Source organism: Pseudophryne corroboree, chromosome 8, assembly GCF_028390025.1.
Source record: "Pseudophryne corroboree isolate aPseCor3 chromosome 8, aPseCor3.hap2, whole genome shotgun sequence".
Taxonomy (NCBI): domain Eukaryota; kingdom Metazoa; phylum Chordata; class Amphibia; order Anura; family Myobatrachidae; genus Pseudophryne; species Pseudophryne corroboree.
The window spans coordinates 445,377,371-445,398,103 of NC_086451.1; the positions used below are offsets into that span (position 1 = coordinate 445,377,371).

General features: G+C 48.4%; 1 protein-coding gene across 1 annotated transcript; it reads right to left on the reverse strand.

Annotated features, from left to right (window-relative positions):
- Positions 1-333: 333 nt before the first annotated feature.
- LOC134947950 (steroid 21-hydroxylase) lies at positions 334-19,016 on the reverse strand. The gene is made up of 10 exons (XM_063935747.1): positions 18,843-19,016; positions 16,707-16,796; positions 16,210-16,364; positions 8,973-9,068; positions 7,688-7,798; positions 5,337-5,423; positions 5,038-5,247; positions 4,262-4,431; positions 1,332-1,435; positions 334-1,082 (listed from the first exon to the last, which is right to left on the reverse strand). The coding sequence occupies exons 1-10, from the start codon at positions 18,934-18,936 to the stop codon at positions 781-783; spliced, it is 1,419 nt and encodes a 472-aa protein (XP_063791817.1). The 5' UTR covers positions 18,937-19,016; the 3' UTR covers positions 334-780.
- Positions 19,017-20,733: the final 1,717 nt, after the last annotated feature.

Genomic DNA, 20,733 nt, shown 5'->3' on the forward strand with positions numbered 1-20,733 from the left:
CTGCTTTTCTCATTGTAACTTATTAATTTGTTTTCTTATGTCTGCTTATATCTGACGATAGAGCTACTAGTTATAGCCTTATGAATATATCTTTATTTTTACTTGTTAAATTGTCATTTTTATTATTATTTATGCATGTACATAAAAATTTGTGAAACATTTATGAGTCTTGCGTCGTCCCTTACTAAAAAGCGGCATTAGCTATTAGAAACTTTTTATTGTTTACTGTTTATTGGGAACGATCATTGCGCAGTGATACAGGTTATACCAGCAATTATTATTGATGCCTAAATCAAATTATCAAATGGTAACACCCAATAAAAACCGGCTTTTGCCTTTCATACAATTTCGAAACAAAATATACAATATTAAAAATTTATTAAAACAATTCCCACAGCTCCAAAGCATGGTTGTACAATACACATTTGTGACAATAGCGTTCAGGTCTTGCTGAGGCCAGAATACTTTCAGGAGGTACAGGTTCTCAATTGTGAATCCTCACTGTGGATCTTAAAGTTGCTTTACCCTACACGTTTCGCCTCCACATGAGCTGTATGTATGGATATCTGGATAACTTCACATTTAAACATCAGTTTCGGATTCACGTTGCGATAACAAACAGGACTGGCCTTTAATAGGATTACAATTGTCCCCTTTTCAATAAATGAAGGCGGGGTTTATTCCTAAACACGGCACATTAAATCTGTGGTGGAGAATCACAAAGAGTTTCTCCTATGTACACATCTATCTCCGGTCCAGCAAGGGACCACGGTGACTGTATTAAGTCTCATTTATGTGTGACTTTTCCTGTTGAACCAATTTGGTATCGGATGGTATAGTCTCCCATGGAAGGGCACGTACCAAAAACGGACGGCACTTTAGATTAATCCCAAAGACCCCATGAAGGTCAGGAAGGCGTGTAGATGGCACTGGGGAGAAGCAGAAATCCCTGAGGAGATGAGAGAGGAAGAAGAAAATTTCCATGCGGGCCAATGTCTCACCGATACAGAGCCGCGCGCCCATGCTGAAAGCAAGGAGAGACCGGGAGGGGACAATGCCTTCGGAATCTGACAGGAATCGCTCTGGAAGAAAGAAGTGACAGAAAGAATCTCCTTATTGTTACTATACTGCCATGTCATATGTATGTTAAATCTGTCACAGATACATTGCACTGAGGGCAGCCATTTTGTGGGCTGAGTAATTACTCACCAAGTGCAGCCTATCAGTTCACTAGGAAGTAATGACATCATAAAATGGCTGACTGCATTGTGTATGGATGAACGGTGCAGTCTAACGCTGTTCTTAAAAAAAATATCGATGAACATACATACCTGGGCTGAACTGTTCAGGGTTGTCCCAAACTGTTTCATCATGATGAGCTGCAAAAATATTTGGGATGACTGTGGTTCCTTTTGGAATGGTGAATCCTGCAATACTAAGTTTGAAACAGAGGATATACAGTATGTGTAAATACTAAATACTACATTGTCACCAACATGTATAATAAGCATAAAAGCATTGATAGTAAAGGGTCATCACTGTTGACCTGGAGTATTACAATAAAAACTGTTATGTAAGCATTAAAGCTCTAAAAAGACATTGGAATCTGGAGCTATACACCCAAACAACACACCTGACGCATATGCAGATTGGCGGCAGCCATCTTGTGAGCAGGACGACCAACGCTCATGAGAATATAGCCCACCCACTCAGTAAGCATCCCAATTTTGATGCCGCCATATTTGGACAACACTAATGACAATTTTGTAAAGTTTGGCATGCGCATTATAATTGAGCCGCAGAGAATCAGAATCAGAATCAGCTTTATTGGCCAGGTATACTTGCGTATACTAGGAATTTGTCTTCGGTTTGCTATACAACAGCCAAGTAGGTAACAGATAAGCAGGTGGGGGGGGGGGGTAAGCAAAGTCACACAGATAGGTATACGGTAGGAACACAAGTGAGTTACATGTACGTCTAGTCAGTCAATGTTCAGGAGTTCAGCAGGCGGACCGCTTGGGGAAAGAAACTTTTGAGGCTTCTGGTGGATCTGGCGGGGACAGCCCTGTAACGCCTGCCTGAAGGAAGCAAGTTAAACATGCTGTGGCCGGGGTGTAGCTGGTCTTTTACTATCTTCATTGTCCGCTTTTTAGCTCTAGACAAGTACAGGTCCTGGACTGAGGGAAGGTCTGACCACCTTTTGAAGCCTGCATCTGTCTCTCGCGCTGGTGGAGCTGTACCATACGAGTATCGAGGAGCACAGTACCGACTCCACAATCGCGGAGTAGAAGAGGAGCAGAAGCTTCTGTGGGATGTTGAACTTCCTTAGTTGCCTGAGGAAGAACAACCTCTGCTGCGCTTTCCCAACAGTGGCGTCAGCGTTGGACCCCCATTTAAGGTCCCGGGAGATTGTGGTCCCTAGAAATTTGAAGGAGTCCACTAGCGATACCACACTGTCAGCAATCGTTAGCGGAGGTGCACTAGATGACTTCTTCCTGAAGTCCACTATCATCTCGACAGTTTTGAGGGGGTTGAGCTCGAGGTTGTTGTGGATGCACCACTGGGCCAGCCGGTCTACTTCCCGTCTATAGGCCGATTCGTCCCCATCCTTGATGAGGCCGATGACGGTGGTGTCATCGGCGAATTTGATGATCCTTACTGATTGCGCCTCTGAGGTACAGTCATTTGTGTACAGGGAGAAGAGCAGAAGTGAGAGGACACAGCCCTGAGGGGCCCCTGTACTAATGGACCGCGCTTGAGAGGTGAATTCCCCCGCTTTCACCACCTGTGTCCTATCTGTCAGGAAGTCTATTATCCAGGAACAGGTAGCTTCTGGGACCCCTAGGCGAAGTAATTTGGGGTGGAGGATGCTGGGGACGATTGTATTGAAGGCCGAGCTATAATCGTCAAACAGGACCCTCGCGTAGGTACCGGGAATGTCTAGGTGCTGTAGAATGTAGTGCAGGCCCAGGTTGACTGCATCCTCGACACACCGATTCGAGCGATAGGCGAACTGCAGGGGGTCCAGTTGGGGGCCAGTCACAGTTTTCAGGTGATTCAAAACCAGACGCTCGAACGTTTTCATGACCACAGACGTCAGTGCTATCGGCCTGTAGTCGTTCAGGTTCGTGATAGTGGGTTTCTTGGGGACCGGGACTATAGTAGACCTTTTGAGGCAGGAAGGGACTTTCTGTAGCTCCAGCGATTTATTGAAGATCTTGGTGAATATGGGGGCGAGCTGACCCGCACATGCTCTTAGGGCAGATGGTGACACTCCGTCAGGACCTGGAGCTTCCCTGGTTTTGGCCCTTTTGAACAATGCCTCCACCTCTTCTTGGGTGACTTGCAGTGCCTGGGGTTGGCCGTCGGTGTTCGGGGCATCGTAGAGGTGATTGTTTGGGTTGCAGGAGACTTCTTTTGCGAACCTGCAATAAAAGTGATTCAGTTCATCTGCAAGGTCTTGGTGCATGGCAGTGGACTTTGATGTTTTCCTATAGTTGGTTATGGATTGCATTCCTTTCCATACAGATACGGGGTCATTGGTGGAGAGATCGTTTGTCAGCTTGTCCGAGAACCGCTTTTTTGCTAGCCTGATTCCTTTAGTCACAGAGTTCCTAGTACGGTTGTATAGTGCTCTGTCACCGCTGCTATAGGCCTCCTCTTTGGCTCGACGAAGTTGCCTGAGCTGGGCATTGAACCAGGGCTTGTTGTTGTTGTAAATGCAGTAAGTTAAGTGAGGAGGGGACCCATGTGTGGACTCCGTGTGGGCACCCTTCTCTCTATGGTGCAGTCCAAAGTCAACTGCGTATGCAAAGGTCTTCAGAAACATGGCACCCGCCATGCTCCCAGTGACTTCCCTACTGTGCTTGCGCAAATCACTGGGAAAATGGCTGCCGTGCCATTTTCCCAGTGATTTGTGCTGCTGCTGCATTGCGGACATGGGACTCCGGAGAGGTAAGTAAATAAACATGTGTGCACAGCACGCTCTGCACCCATTATAGAGACGTTTACCCAGTAGTTACTGTTTGCATTACATGATGTATGTCAGTAAGATGATGACACCATATGGTTAATAAGATACAGCAAGTCAAGAAAAAATGCCACAACAACCATCCAATCAGCTTTTAGGTATCATTTATCAAGGTTATACTATAAATGATTACTAGAGGCTTATTGGTTGCTATGGTAAACTTCTTCACTTGTCCTCTATAGAATGTTTAGCCTATTATGGGAGCTTGGACACCCCACTGCCAGGTCTCACCTGGTGTCCCTAGTGGCAGAGTGCGGTACTGCAAGGGGCACCACAGGGCGCAGTCGGAGCATCTCTGAGATGGTGGCATTGAGGTATGGCAGGCTGCTACGATCTGAATATGTGGGGTAACGTTCCTGCCCCACCGCTCCCATTATCTCCTTGTGTATTTTATCCTGAGCCTAAAAGACAAAAACATCAACTGGGCATCAATAATTCATTGTATAGGACAGAGCTGGCCAAACCAGTCCTCGAGATCTACCAACAGTACACATTTTCCAGACCACCTAGCTGCTGCACAGGTGTAGTCATTACTAATTAAGCTGTGCTGCATTCATTCCTAACTGACAATTCTACAGATCTCCAGGAGGCCTGGAAATCATGAACTGTTGGTAGATCTCGAGGACCGGTTTGGCCAGCCCTGGTATAGGAGGAACACAGAATACAGGTATTAAAGGTATATAAAATGTTTTGTTTCAAATTCAATAATAACGGACAACTGATGATAACATAAAACTTATAGAGAAATCACCCTCAGATACCTGTGTCCTGTATACAGTACCTGGCTGCTGTACACCTTCTCCTATCCTTCTGTTTTGAAGTAAGGTGTACACAATTTAGCGGCCAAATAGTACACAGTGAATGCAGGGCATGCAGAGACTTGTAGTCCCAGCGCAGCAGATGAGGCACAGGTTTATAAGCCTAAACTATGTTATTATCCTGGTACCTCACTGCAACTTTAGGGGTGCATCCCTGGGTACTATGCTGTATCTCGGATGTGGCCGCACCTCGGGGTGATGGACAAGAAAGGCCACTGTCCAGGTTAATACGGACGCCGTAGTTTCTGTGCCTCCAATGAACAGGTCCACCACGGCCATGTGCAGGTGATCTTCTGTGAGGTCCGACACTTCGGTGCCCTCAGACTTGGACTTTTCTTTAAGGAAGCGGATCATTTCATCCAATATGTCTTCCTGGGACTCTACCTCCGGGAGGTGAGCCTGACAAGAGAAAGCAGACATGGCGATCAAATGTCAGTATCATGTATCTGTAAGAGGTTGGCACTCTCCAGCCCAGGCCCCTCACAGACCTTGTGTCTCTCCATCTGATGCCTCACAAAGCCGTCCCTTCTCTCTGCTGCCCTCAGGAGATGGCTTAAGGCTTGGTTTGGGATCTTCTGATCAGAGGAAAACACGTGAGAGAATTACAGAATGTCTTATATACCCCAAGTATAACAATAAACTATCAGTCATTTGTGTCTGTGGGGGAAATGGATCAAACCTTGGAGATAAAGTGCAGAAGTTGCCCATAGCAACCAAACCGCATCCAGCTATAAGCACAGTCTATTGGTTGCTATGAGCAACTTCTCTACTTTACCTCTCTTGAAGGGTTGATACATCTCCCACTCAGAGATTTAGATGATTCTAAACCATGGTGCCCTGGGCAGTCAACTAGGTTTGCTTAATGGTAGTACCAGCCCTGATTGGGAGGGACAAACTCATAGCAACTTTGTCTACCGCAGGGGGCAGGACAGACTCAAAGCTCCCTTCTGTCAGCGTCACCCCGCAGGAGGTGGGATAGACTCCTTTCTGCCAATGTCACTGTGTCACCCTGCAGGGGGAGGGATATACTCATAGCTCCCTTCCGCTAATGTCACAGTGTGACCCCACAGGGGAAGGGATAGACTCATAGCTCGCTTCTGTCAGTATCACCCTGCAGGGGGCGGGACAGACTCATAGCTCCCTTCTGTCAGTGTCACCCTGCAGGAGGTGGGATAGACTCCTTTCTGCCAATGTCACTGTGTCACCCTGCAGGGGGAGGGATATAGGGATATACTCATAGCTCCCTTCCGCTAATGTCACAGTGTGACCCCACAGGGGGAGGGATAGACTCATAGCTCCCTTCTGTCATTATCACCCTGCAGAGGGCGGGACAGACTCATAGCTCCCTTCTGTCAGTGTCTCCCTGCAGGGGGCGGGACAGACTCATAGCTCCCTTCTGTCAGTGTCTCCCTGCAGGGGGCGGGACAAACTCATAGCTCCCTTCTGTCAGTGTCTCCCTGCAGGGGGCGGGACAGACTCATAGCTCCCTTCTGTCAGTGTCTCCCTGCAGGGGGCGGGACAAACTTATAGCTCCCTTCTGTCAGTGTCTCCCTGCAGGGGGCGGGACAGACTCATAGCTCCCTTCTGTCAGTGTCACCCCGCAGGAGGTGGGATAGACTCCCTTCTGCCAATGTCACTGTGTCACCCTGCAGGGGGAGGGATATAGGGATATACTCAAAGCTCCCTTTCGCTAATGTCACAGTGTAACCCCACAGGGGGAGGGATAGACTCATAGCTCCCTTCTGTCATTATCACCCTGCAGAGGGCGGGACAGACTCATAGCTCCCTTCTGTCAGTGTCTCCCTGCAGGGGGCGGGACAGACTCATAGCTCCCTTCTGTCAGTGTCTCCCTGCAGGGGGCGGGACAAACTTATAGCTCCCTTCTGTCAGTGTCTCCCTGCAGGGGGCGGGACAGACTCATAGCTCCCTTCTGTCAGTGTCTCCCTGCAGGGGGCGGGACAAACTTATAGCTCCCTTCTGTCAGTGTCTCCCTGCAGGGGGCGGGACAGACTCATAGCTCCCTTCTGTCAGTGTCACCCCGCAGGAGGTGGGATAGACTCCCTTCTGCCAATGTCACTGTGTCACCCTGCAGGGGGAGGGATATAGGGATATACTCAAAGCTCCCTTTCGCTAATGTCACAGTGTAACCCCACAGGGGGAGGGATAGACTCATAGCTCCCTTCTGTCATTATTACCCTGCAGAGGGCGGGACAGACTCATAGCTCCCTTCTGTCAGTGTCTCCCTGCAGGGGGCGGGACAAACTCATAGCTCCCTTCTGTCAGTGTCTCCCTGCAGGGGGCGGGACAGACTCATAGCTCCCTTCTGTCAGTGTCTCCCTGCAGGGGGCGGGACAAACTTATAGCTCCCTTCTGTCAGTGTCTCCCTGCAGGGGGCGGGACAGACTCATAGCTCCCTTCTGTCAGTGTCACCCCGCAGGAGGTGGGATAGACTCCCTTCTGCCAATGTCACTGTGTCACCCTGCAGGGGGAGGGATATAGGGATATACTCAAAGCTCCCTTTCGCTAATGTCACAGTGTAACCCCACAGGGGGAGGGATAGACTCATAGCTCCCTTCTGTCATTATCACCCTGCAGAGGGCGGGACAGACTCATAGCTCCCTTCTGTCAGTGTCTCCCTGCAGGGGGCGGGACAGACTCATAGCTCCCTTCTGTCAGTGTCTCCCTGCAGGGGGCGGGACAGACTCATAGCTCCCTTCTGTCAGTATCACCCTGCAGGGGGCGGGACAGACTCATAGCTCCCTTCTGTCAGTGTCACCCTGCAGGGGTATGGATAGACTGCATCAGTGGTATAACATTACAAGTTGTGTATTAGTCTCACCCTAAGAAATGGGATAAAGTCTAAGACGCTGACAGATGGAGCCTCGAATAACTTAATGATGTTAACAATGCACTTGTGGATCTCCTGGAAGGTGGGGTCTGAGAGCTCGTACTGTGGGAGACAGAGATGGAATAATGAAGAGGAGCAGGACTGATGGTAACAAGCAGAAGTATATTAGAGGGTTAGGTGACATGACAATGACTGTACACAAATATGGGAACAGCGACATTATGGAGGAGTAGAAGAAATTGTTAATGTGCAGTTGGCGCCATGAATTCACCACTTCAAATACATATAAAAATGTGAGCAAGTATGATGATGGCTATATGTCTCAGACATGGCTACACCTGCATTTGTGCTTATAAGACCTAAAACAAGCACAGAAGTCAGGCTCACTCTCCAATCAGGTGCAGCCACTCCACGTGTCCTAATACTCGCTATCAGAACCAGTGTCGGACTGGGGCATGAAGGGCCCACCGGGGGGATGCTGTAGTAGGGGCCCATGCTTAAGGGTGTGGCCAGGCTCCACTGGGGCGTGGCCAGCCACCACAGACGTTTGGCTAACCATTACAGAGTACATGTTCTGTGCCCCTTGGTAAATATATAATAAACCAAATTCTTGTGAAGTATAATGTAACATATGTATAATGCATAATTAAAGTGCACTAGGATAGAGTCTAGAACCTGATCTCTAGAGGAGGAGGAGGGCCCACAGGCAGTAGGACGCACCGGTGGTTTCCGCTGTTCCCCTGTGGGCCAGTCCGACCCTGATCAGAACTATATGTGGTCGGCCGGGCGAAGGGACCCTACATCGGCAAGCAACAGAGTATGCCATTCTGCATTCTAGCCATGTCTTCTGGTTGAACCTGAAGCAGAGCCGACTAGAAGACATCGCTAACGACCGCGGGAGTGCACAGGTCATGGGTACACACTGAACGATCCGGCCGATATGTCGTCTCCGCATTTGGAGATGAGACAGTACTAGCCGCCCTGTGGGTCTGGGGGAAGGGCAGAAAAGTTATTTACAAAAGTGATTTCTGCTGTATGATATTGTCGTCTATGGTGGCGTTCCATGATTCTGGCCCCATGTACTCCAGCAGGTCATGTGTTCACGATTCCCTTCTAAAGAAACACGTCTGGACAATCCTGGCAGCTCACACTTGTCTTACAGGAGATTAGAATGGTTTGTGAAGTGAGAAGAGAGAGGTCAGTGATGTGTATAGGGGCCAGACAGGGATGGGAGATAGTGAGCAACACAAAATGGCAGCTGGTGTCTTTGCCTTACAGACGTTCCAAATGTCAGCACCGCGATCACTCTGCATGTGCGGAGAGAGAAGTCTTCCGCCACATCCAGTGGCTGATCTCCCCTCTGCCGGAAATCCTGGGGAGGAATAACAGCCAGTCAGGAGGTCATCCCAAACACACACACACACCCTCACCATGGATGTGTGGATGGATAGATAGATAGATAGATAGATAGATAGATAGATAGATAGATAGATAGATAGATAGATAGATAGATAGATAGATACTGTGGATAGGAGATAGATAGATAGATAGATAGATAGATAGATAGATAGATAGATAGATAGATAGATAGATAGATAGATAGATAGATAGATAGATAGATAGATAGCAGATGGATACATACTGTGGATAGGAGATAGATAGAAAGAGAGATACAGTAGATAGACAGACAGACAGGTAACAGATGGATACATACTGTGGATATAAGAGAGATAGATAGATAGATAGATAGATAGATAGATAGATAGATAGATAGATAGATAGATAGATAGATAGATAGATACTGTAGATATATAGAAGATCAATACATACTATTTATAGCTAGATAAGAGATGGATACATACTGTTCGATAGATAGATAATAAGATTTTAAACCTACCGGTAAATCTATTTCTCCTAGTCCGTAGAGGATGCTGGGGACTCCGTAAGGACCATGGGGTATAGACGGGCTCCACAGGAGATAGGGCACCTAAAGAGAACTTTGACTATGGGTGTGCACTGGCTCCTCCCTCTATGCCCCTCCTCCAGACCTCAGTTAGAGAACTGTGCCCAGAGGAGATGGACAATACAAGGCAGGATTTAGCAATCCAAGGGCAAGATACATACCAGCCCACACCAATCATACCATGTAACCTGGAACATACATAACCAGTTAACAGTATGAACAAACGACAGTAACGGTCCAAGACCGATGTCAACTGTAACAGAACCCTTATATAAGCAACAACTATATACAAGTCTTGCAGAGTTTCCACACTTGGGACGGGCTCCCAGCATCCTCTACGGACTAGGAGAAATAGGTTTACCGGTAGGTTTAAAATCTTATTTTCTCTTACGTCCTAGAGGATGCTGGGGACTCCGTAAGGACCATGGGGTTTATACCAAAGCATCCAATCGGGCGGGAGAGTGCGTATGACTCTGCAGCACCGACTGAGCAAACGCGAGGTCCTTATCAGCCAGGGTATCAAACTTGTAGAATTTAGCAAAAGTGTTTGACCCCGACCAAGTCGCCGCTCGGCAAAGTTGTAATGCCGAGACGCCTCGGGCAGCTGCCCAGGAAGAGCCCACCTTCCTAGTGGAATGGGCCTTAACCGAATTTGGTAACGGCAATCCAGCCGTAGAGTGAGCCTTCTGAATCGTATTACAGATCCAGCGAGCAATAGTCTGCTTCGAAGCAGGAGCGCCAATCTTATTGGCCGCATACAGGACAAACAGAGCCTCTGTTTTCCTAATTCTAGCCGTCCTGGCTGCATAAATATTTAAGGCCCTGACTACGTCCAGGGATCTGGAGTCCTCCAGGTCACTTGTAGCTACAGGCACCACAATAGGTTGATTCATATGGAACGAAGAAACCACTTTAGGCAAAAATTGCGGACGTGTCCTCAATTCAGCTCGATCCACATGAAAAATCAAGTAGGGGCTCTTGTGTGACAAAGCCGCCAATTCTGACACTCGCCTTGCTGATGCTAAGGCCAACAACATGACCACCTTCCAGGTAAGAAATTTCAACTCAACCTTGTTAAGCGGTTCAAACCAGTGTGATATTAGGAACTGCAACACCACGTTCAGGTCCCATGGTGCCACTGGAGGCACAAAAGGGGGCTGGATGTGCAGCACTCCCTTTACAAACGTCTGGACTTCTGGAAGAGAAGCCAGTTCCTTCTGAAAGAAATCGAGAGGGCCGAAATCTGTACCTTAACAGAGCCTAATTTCAGGCCCATATCCACTCCTGTCTGTAGGAACTAGGAAGTGGAGAAGACGACCCAGATGAAAATCTTCCGTAGGTGTATTCTTGGTCTCACACCAAGATACATACTTTCGCCAGATACGGTGATAATGTTTTACCGTCACCTCCTTCCTAGCCTTTATTAAAGTAAGGATGACCTCTTCCGGAATCCCCTTTTTCGCTAGGATTCGGCGTTCAACCGCCATGCCGTCAAACGTAACCGCGGTAAGTCTTGAAATACACAGGGCCCCTGCTGCAACAGGTCTTCCCTCAGAGGAAGAGGCCCGGGATCTCCTGTGAGCATCTCTTGTAGATCCGAGTACCAGGCCCTTCGAGGCCAGTCTGGGACAACGAGTATCGTCTGTACTCTTCTTCGTCTTATGATCCTCAACACTTTTGTGATGAGAGGAAGAGGAGGAAACACGTAGACCGATTTGAACACCCACGGTGTTACCAGAGCGTCTACTGCTACTGCCTGAGAGTCCCGAGACCTGGCGCAATACCTCCGAAGTTTTTAGTTGAGGCGTGACGCCATCATGTCTATTTGAGGAGTTCCCCAAAGACGTGTTACGTCTGCAAAGACTTCTTGATGAAGTCCCCACTCTCCTGGATGGAGATCGTGTCTGCTGAGGAAGTCTGCTTCCCAGTTGTCCACTCCCGGAATGAAGACAGCCGACAGAGCGCTTACATGATTTTCCGCCCAGCGAAGGATCCTTGTGGCTTCCGCCATCGCGACTCTGCTTCTTGTCCCACCTTGGCGGTTCACATGCGCCACTGCTGTGACATTGTCTGATTGAATCAGAACCGGTAGGTTTCGAAGAAAACTCTCCGCTTGTCGAAGGCCGTTGTAAATGGCCCTGAGTTCCAACACATTGATGTGTAGACAGGAGTCCTGGTCTGACCAAAGACCCTGAAATTTTTTTCCCTGTGTGACCGCTCCCCATTCTCGGAGGCTCGCGTCCGTGGTAACCAGGATCCAATCCCGAATTCCGAACCTGCGACCCTCCAGGAGGTGAGCACTTTGCAACCACCACAGGAGGGAAACTCTGGTCTCTGGGGACAGAGTTATTTTCCGATGTAAGTGCAGATGGGACCCGGACCACTTGTCCAGAAGGTTCCATTGAAAAGTCCTTGCATGGAACCTTCCGAAGGGAATGGCCTCGTAGGCCGCCACCATTTTCCCCAGAACTCGAGTGCATTGTTGAACTGACACCCTTTTCGGTTTTAGCAGGTCTCTGACCATGTTCTGGATGTCTTGGGCTTTCTCTATTGGGAGGAAGACCTTCATTTGTTCCGTATCCAGTATCATCCCTAGGAACGGTAGTCGAGTTGTCGGAATCAACTGTGACTTCGGTAGATTTAGAATCCAACCGTGTTGCTGGAGCACTCTCAGAGAGAGCGCCACACTGCTCAGCAATTTCTCCCTTGATCTCGCTTTTATCAGGAGATCGTCCAAGTATGGGATAATTGTGACTCCATGCTTGCGCAGGACCACCATCATTTCCGCCATTATCTTGGTGAAAATCCTCGAGGCCGTGGAGAGTCCAAACGGCAACGTCTGAAATTGGTAATGACAATCCTGTACAGCGAATCTCAGGTATTCCTAATGGGGGGCATATATGGGGACATGAAGGTACGCATCCTTTATGTCCAGAGACACCATAAACTCCCCCTCCTCCATGTTGGCTATTATCGCTCTGAGAGATTCCATTTTGAATTTGAATCTTTTTATGTACAGGTTTAGGGATTTCAGATTCAAAATAGGTCTGACCGAACCGTCTGGTTTCGGGACCATAAATAGGGTTGAGTAGTAACCTCTTCCCTGCTGGTGCAGGGGAACCTTGATTATCACTTGCTGTATACACAGCGTTTGAATTGCATATAGAGAAAAAATGTTTTCTGCGCTGTGATTGAGCTGCTTGTTGGAAAAAAGGGTGAATTATAAAAATGTATAAACAAGCACTGTTTTTGTGTGTGGCACCTGAAAAAAAAAGATTGGTTAGTGGTAATGTTTACAGCTCCTTTTGGAGCTTTTTTTGTGATGACCAGTCCGTGAAGAAACAACCTAACTTTCCCTACCTTGCTCCCGGCCACGGGATTCCTCAGCCAGGTGGAGCCCGGCTGTCCGTGGCGAGTTGTTGAGTCAGTGTCTCCCCGCCGCTGCGTCCAGCGGTGAGAGACGTGGAGCTGGGTGGTGAGAATGGTGTGAGCGGGTGACGTCACTTAGCGCTCGGCGATCCTCCGGTTGGTGTTCTTAGCGTCTCTTCTGGTCAGCACTTGTCCATCTAACGCATTTCGTGCTATTTCCAGCACTGTATCAAAGATCTTTGATAAAGTGCTGGAAATAGCACGAAACGCGTTAGATGGACAAGTGCTGACCAGAAGAGATGCTAAGAACACCAACCGGAGGATCGCCGAGCGCTAAGTGACGTCACCCGCTCACACCATTCTCACCACCCAGCTCCACGTCTCTCACCGCTGGACGCAGCGGCGGGGAGACACTGACTCAACAACTCGCCACGGACAGCCGGGCTCCACCTGGCTGAGGAATCCCGTGGCCGGGAGCAAGGTAGGGAAAGTTAGGTTGTTTCTTCACGGACTGGTCATCACAAAAAAAGCTCCAAAAGGAGCTGTAAACATTACCACTAACCAATCTTTTTTTTTCAGGTGCCACACACAAAAACAGCGCTTGTTTATACATTTTTAGCGTTTGAATTGCAGCTAACACTATATCCCTTTCCGATGTGGAAGCTGGTAGGGCCGATTTAAAAAATCGGCGCGGGGGCACCTCCTCGAATTCCAATTTGTAACCCTGGGAAACTATTTCCAACACCCAGGGATTCAGGTCCGAACTGACCCAGGCCTGACTGAAAAGTTGAAGACGTGCCCCCACCGGTGCGGACTCCCTCAGGGGAGCCCCAGCGTCATGCTGTGGGTTTTGGAGCAGCCGGGGAGGACTTTTGTTCCTGGGCACCTGCCGAAGCAGGTGCTCTCTTGCCTCTGCCCTTACCTCTGGCGAGGAAAGAGGATCCCCGACCTCTTTTGGACTTGTGCGACCGAAAAGACTGCATCTGATAGGGTGTTACTTTCTTTTGCTGTTGGGGAATATATGGTAAAAAATTTGATTTACCTGCTGTAGCTGTGGAAACCAGGTCCGTCAGCCCATCCCCAAACAATACATCACACTTATAGGGTAGTACTTCCATATGTTTTTTGGAATCCGCATCACCCGTCCATTGGCGAGTCCATAAGGATCTTCTCGCTGAGATAGACATGGCATTGGCCCTAGAAGCTAGCAATCCAATATCCCTTTGAGCATCCCTCATAAATAAGACTGCATCTTTAATATGAGCTAGAGTTAGGAATATAGTATCCTTATCCATATTATCAAATTGATCTGTCAGCTCATCTGTCCAAGCTGCAATTGCGCTACACACCCATGCTGACGCAATTGTCGGTCTTAGCACAGCACCCGTATGAGAATAAATACACTTTAAGGTAGTTTCTTGCCTGCGATCTGCAGGGTCCTTAAGGGCTGCTGTGTCAGGAGACGGTAGCGTCACTTTCTTGGACAAGCGCGTCAAGGCCTTGTCCACAGTGGGGGGTGATTCCCAAATCTCCCTGTCCTGCTTAGGGAAGGGGTATGCCATATAAATTCCAGGGGATCTGCGGTCTCTTATCCGGAGTCTCCCAAGCTTTTCCAAAGAAATAATTCAATTCATGAGATGTGGGAAAGTTAATAATCTGTTTCTTTTCCTTAAACATGTGTACCCTTGTGTCGGGGACCGAGGGTTCATCCACAATATGCAACACATCCCTTATTGCCACAATCATACCCTGAATGGTTTTAGTCACCCTAGGGTGCAATTTTACTTCGTCATAGTCGACACTGGAATCCGAATCCGTGTCGGTAGTAGTGTCTTGCGTTAAGGGACGCTTTTGAGACCCCGACGGGCCCTGTGAGTCGGTCCAATCCGAGGATTGACCCCCTGATGTCCCCCCTAAATCAGCCTTATCAAGCCTTTTATGCAAAGATGCCACACTTGCATTCAACATATGCCACATGTCCATCCAATCTGGAGTCGGCACAACCGATGGGGACACACCACTCATTTGCTCCACCTCCTCCTTGGAGAAGCCTTCCGCCTCAGACATGTCGACACACACGTACCGACACCCCACACACACAGGGATTGACCTATAAGGGGACAAAACCCCAACCAGGCCCTAAGGAGAGACAGAGAGGGAGTATGCCAGCACACACCAGCGCTTAAAAACACTGGAAAAAATATGTCCAGATAGCGCTTTACTATATATAATATGCCAATTCCCACTCACTGCGTCACTAATGTGCCCCCCTCCTCTTTTTTCCAGCCTGTGAAGTTCAGCAGGGGAGAGACCAGGGAGCCAGCGTTTTCCTCATGCAGCTTCTGTGGAGAAAATGGCGCTGGTTAGTGCTGAGGATCAAGCCCCGCCCACACGACGGCGGGCTTCGGTCCCAGTGATTTTTCAATAAAAATGGCGGGGGATCATTGATTTACTGCCTCCGCAGCTTAATCAATCTGTATTTGCCCAAAGTGAGGTTTATTGCTGCCCAGGGCACCCCCCCCCTGCGCCCTGCACCCTTCAGTGCTGCTCTGTGTGTGTGTGTGACTGGGAGCAATGGCGCGCAGCTTACCGCTGTGCGCCTTACCTCATGAAGATCTGATGTCTTCTGCCGCCTAAGATGTCTTCTGCCTTCTCCATCCGGCTTCTATCTTCGGCATCTGTGAGGAGGACGGCGGCGCAGCTCCGGGACGAACCCCAGGTGAGACCTGTGTTCCGACTCCCTCTGGAGCTAATGGTGTCCAGTAGCCTTAGAAGCAGTGCCCAACTTGACAAGCCAGCTCTGCTTCTCTCTCCTCGGCCCCACGCTGCAGGGAGCCTGTTGCCAACAGGACTCCCTGAAAATAAAAAACCTAACAAAATTCTTCTTCAACAGAAAACTCTGGAGAGCTCTCTGCAGTGCACCCATTCTCCTCTGGGCACAAGATCTAACTGAGGTCTGGAGGAGGGGCATAGAGGGAGGGAGCCAGTGCACACCCATAGTCAAAGTACTTTTTAGGTGCCCTATCTCCTGCGGAGCCCGTCTATACCCCATGGTCATTACGGAGTCCCCAGCATCCTCTAGGACGTAAGAGAGATAGATAGATAGATAGATAGATAGATAGATAGATAGATAGATAGATAGATAGATAGAGACAGACAGACAGAGGCCTCTTGTTATCACCTGACACAGCTTGTTGGCCTCCTCCCCCAGCAGACTCTCCAGGTTCCTGCGGACCCGTTTCTGCAGAGCCAGGTGAGTGAGACGCCTCTGTACTTTCCAGACAGGAGTGTAGTCTCCTAGGGACACGTCCTTCCCCCCCAGTGATATCAGGTCACCTGCATCATGGACAGTGAGAGCACTATGATACCAAGGATAATGGGGGAGATGTATCAATCAGTGAAAAGAGTGGAGAACTGGAGAAGTTGCCCATAGTGACCTATCAGATATGAGGTGGCATTTTTATAAAATGATAGGTAGCAGCTGATTGGTTGCTATGGGCAACTTCTCTACTGGTCCAATTCTCCACTTTTCTCACTGCTTGCTACATCACCCTAGCCAGATTCCAGTGTTTGTCATGGACGCATCTAACCGTGTGATCTTCCTGTCGATATACTCTGGACATGATGAAACACTATCAGTTACCTGGCAGGGGGCTGATCACTAACACAGGTACCTACCTACATAGCTAGTTGGTCTCCCAGCAAAGTCTGCCCACTTCTTAATCAGGGCTTCACGGATCAGAGCACCACTGTTTAATACAACAATGTCTGTGGGAGAATGTGGGAAAAGAAAACGTTCAGCGTCATATAATGTCCCCTCACCATAGACGGTGGTAACTAAACCTGTTTTTCATCACACATTCACACCTGCAGATCTTTGTGTACGATTACTTCTGAAGCCGCAATTCCATCCATATGCCCACGGCATCCCAATTCCACACACACAGACAGACATATCTGCAGAGACGGTAAGTACACCTTGTTCGGCCCCCGTGGACCGCAAAAAATCACAGACGTGTCTGCTTTGCATACGACCCAGGATGTCATACATTATAGTCTATGGGGTCTATTTACTAAGCCTTGGATATAGATAAAGTGGACGGAGATAAAGTACCAGCCAACCTGCTCCTAACTGCCATTTTTTAAACACTGGCCCAAATGTATTAAGCCTTAACAAGAGATAAAGTGGAGAGTGATAAAGAGTAATAAATGACAAGCCAATCAGCTCCTAACTGTCATGTTACAGGCCGTGGCTCAAATGTATTAAGCCTTAACAAGAGATAAAGTGGAGAGTGATAAAGAGTAATAAATGACCAGCCAATCAGCTCCTAACTGCCATGTTACAGGCCGTGGCTCAAATGTATTAAGCCTTAACAAGAGATAAAGTGGAGAGTGATAAAGAGTAATAAATGACCAGCCAATCAGCTCCTAACTGTCATGTTACAGGCCGTGGCTCAAATGTATTAAGCCTTAACAAGAGATAAAGTGGAGAGTGATAAAGAGTAATAAATGACCAGCCAATCAGCTCCTAACTGTCATGTTACAGGCCGTGGCTCAAATGTATTAAGCCTTAACAAGAGATAAAGTGGAGACGGATAAAGACTGAAAAATGACCAGCCAATCAGCTCCTAACTGTCATTTTTCAAACACAAGTTACATGGCAGTTAGGAAGCTGATTGGCTGGTACTTTATCTCCATCCACTTTGGGGCTAATTCAGACCTGATCGTAGCCGTGCAAAATTTTGCACGGCTACGATCAGCCACCCTGACATGCGGGGGGACGCCCAGCACAGAGCTAGTCCGCCCCTCCCCCCGCCGCACGGGTGCGATAGCATTGCACGGTGGCAATGCTATTGCACCCGGCGAGTAAGTCCCTACCTGTGCAGCAGGTAGGGACTTACTCCCTACCTGCTGCACAGCATTAAAAAAAGAAAACATACCTTATTCTTATGTGTGGAGAGGTTACTACACCCCCCCAATATTACACTGTGGGACTGTGTCCCTATGTTCTCTGTACCCTCAGTGCTTAGTAAAAGATAACAGACTGGGGTTGACCAATTATCTTACAACATGAAACCAAACATATTATTGGTTGCTCTCGGTTACAACATAGGGCTCTATTCACGAAGCAGTGAAAAGTGTGGAGAAGTGAGCCTGTGGAGAAGTTGCCCTTGGCAACGAATAAGCTGCTCCGTACAGTTGTATCGTATGCAAATTATAAATGTTACCTCAATGCTGATTGGTTGCCATGAGCAACTTCACTGGCTCACTTCTCCACACTTTTCACTGCTTCAAGAATAGACCCCATAATGCATTTAGCATTGTGCAGGCTACAGGTACACTTTATGGGGTATATTTACTAAGGTGTGAGTTTTTTAGATGTAGCCCATAGCAACCAATCAGATTCTAGCTATTATTTTCTAGAAGCAGCTAGATAAATGTTAAGTGGAATCTGATTGGTTGCTATGGACAACAGCTCCAGTTCTAAAAAATCTCACACCTTAGTACACAGGTTCTCAAACTTGGTCCTCAGGACCCCACATAGTGCATATTTTACAGGTAACCCAGCAGGTGCACAGGTGTATTCATTACTCACTGACACATTTTGAAAGGTCCACAGGAGGAGCTAATTATTTCACTTGTGATTCTGTGAGGAGACCTGCAAAACATGCACTGTGTGGGGTAATGAGGACCGAGTTTGAGAAACTGTGCCTTAGTACATATACCCCTATGTGGACATACGTCTTGTGTTTGTATACTGTATGTTAGCTGTAATACAATTTGGCACATAGATATGAACCTGCGCATGCTCACCTTGACCCCAGAAGCTCAGGCGAAAGATGGGTCCGTACTTCTTGGACAGGCGCAGGAAGTGACAGGGTAAATTAGGGCGCCCCAGATCAAACATGTTACCCAGGAAAGGTAAAGGAGTGGGGCGTGGAGGGTACTGCTTTCCAGCCCTGGGGAACCCTGGGAGCCTCCATTGGGAACATCGGACGTAGAGAAATACCAGGAGCAGAGAAATCAGCAACAGCAGGAAAAGGACCATAGTGAGAGCCCAGGGGCCGGGGAAGGATGTTGTATTTGTAGTGGAGGGCAGGGTATAGCCTTGAGGAGAGGCTGAGGCACGGTGATTGATGAGAGAAGAGTCACCAGAGAATGCAGTGTATAGTCAGAGATGGATGAATGTTATCAGTATGGGGACATGATTCAGCTGCATAGTACAGAGGCATGGACTGTGTCTCCAGCCACCATTACCAGTTTCTAGCTATCATTTATCAAGTACATTCTATAAAATGTGCTCGGGTGGCGGTTGGCATAATGGGTAGCATTATTGACTCACAGCATTGAGGTCATGAGTTCGATCTCCACCCCCTGTGTGGAGTTTGTATGTTTTCCTGTTGCTTAAGTGAGTTTCCTCCCACAATTCCAAAATATACTGGTAGGTTCACTGGCTCCCAACAACAGAATTAACCCTAGCATGAATGTGTGTGGTGTACACGTGGTAGGGAATATAGGCCCTCATTCCGAGTTGATCGGTCGCAAGGCGAATTTAGCAGAGTTACACACGCTTAGTCTACGCCTACTGGGAGTGAATCTTAGCTTCTTAAAATTGCGACCGATGTATTCGCAATATTGCGATTACTAACTACTTAGCAGTTTCAGAGTAGCTCCAGACTTACTCTGCCTGTGCGATCAGTTCAGTGCTTGTCGTTCCTGGTTGACGTCACAAACACACCCAGCGTTCGCCCAGGCACTCCCACCGTTTCTCCGGCCACTCCTGCGTTTTTTCCGGAAACGGTAGCGTTTTCAGCCACACGCCCCTGAAACGCCGTGTTTCCGCCCAGTAACACCCATTTCCTGTCAATCACATTACGATCGCCGGAGCGAAGAAAAAGCCGTGAGTAAAAATACTTTCTTCATAGTAAAGTTACTTGGCGCAGTCGCAGTGCGAACTTTGCGCATGCGTACTAAGCGGATTTTCACTGCGATGCGATGAAAAAGAACGAGCGAACAACTCGGAATGAGGGCCAAAGGGCATAATTCAGATCTGATCACAGCAGCAAATTTGTTAGCTAATGGGCAAAACCATGTGCACTGCAGGGGGGGGGGGGGCAGATATAACATGTGAAGAGAGAGTTAGATTTGGGTGGGGTGTGTTCAAACTGAAATCTAAATTGCAGTGTAAAAATAATACCCCTTTCACATCTCCAATGCCGGATCCCACCTGGGAATTGGAAACGGGTCCTTCCCGGGTGGGATCCGGCATTGGAGACTATCTTCTGGCTTCCCAATCCAGCAAATTGCCAGGTTGGTTGCCATGGCGGCAGGGGGCGGAGGCAGCAGCGGAGGCGGTAGCGGGGGCGGCGCTGGGAAATGAGCTCATCTCCGTGCCACCTCTCCCTATCTAGTAAACGGGTCCCGGATCGCCTCGACCTGGGAATCCGTTTACGCTGCCACTGACTCGGTATTCAACCCTGAAATAACACTGCTTTATTCCCGGGTTGAATTACCGGGTCAGGTGACCCAGGAATTCGGACATGGCCCTTTCACATAGCACACTGACCCGTGTTGACCCGGGTCGATACCGGGTTATTTGTGCGATGTGAAAGGGGTATAAAGCAGCCAGTATTTACCCTGCACAGAAACAATATAACCCACCCAAATCTAACTCTCTCTGCATATGTTATATCTGCCCCCCCCC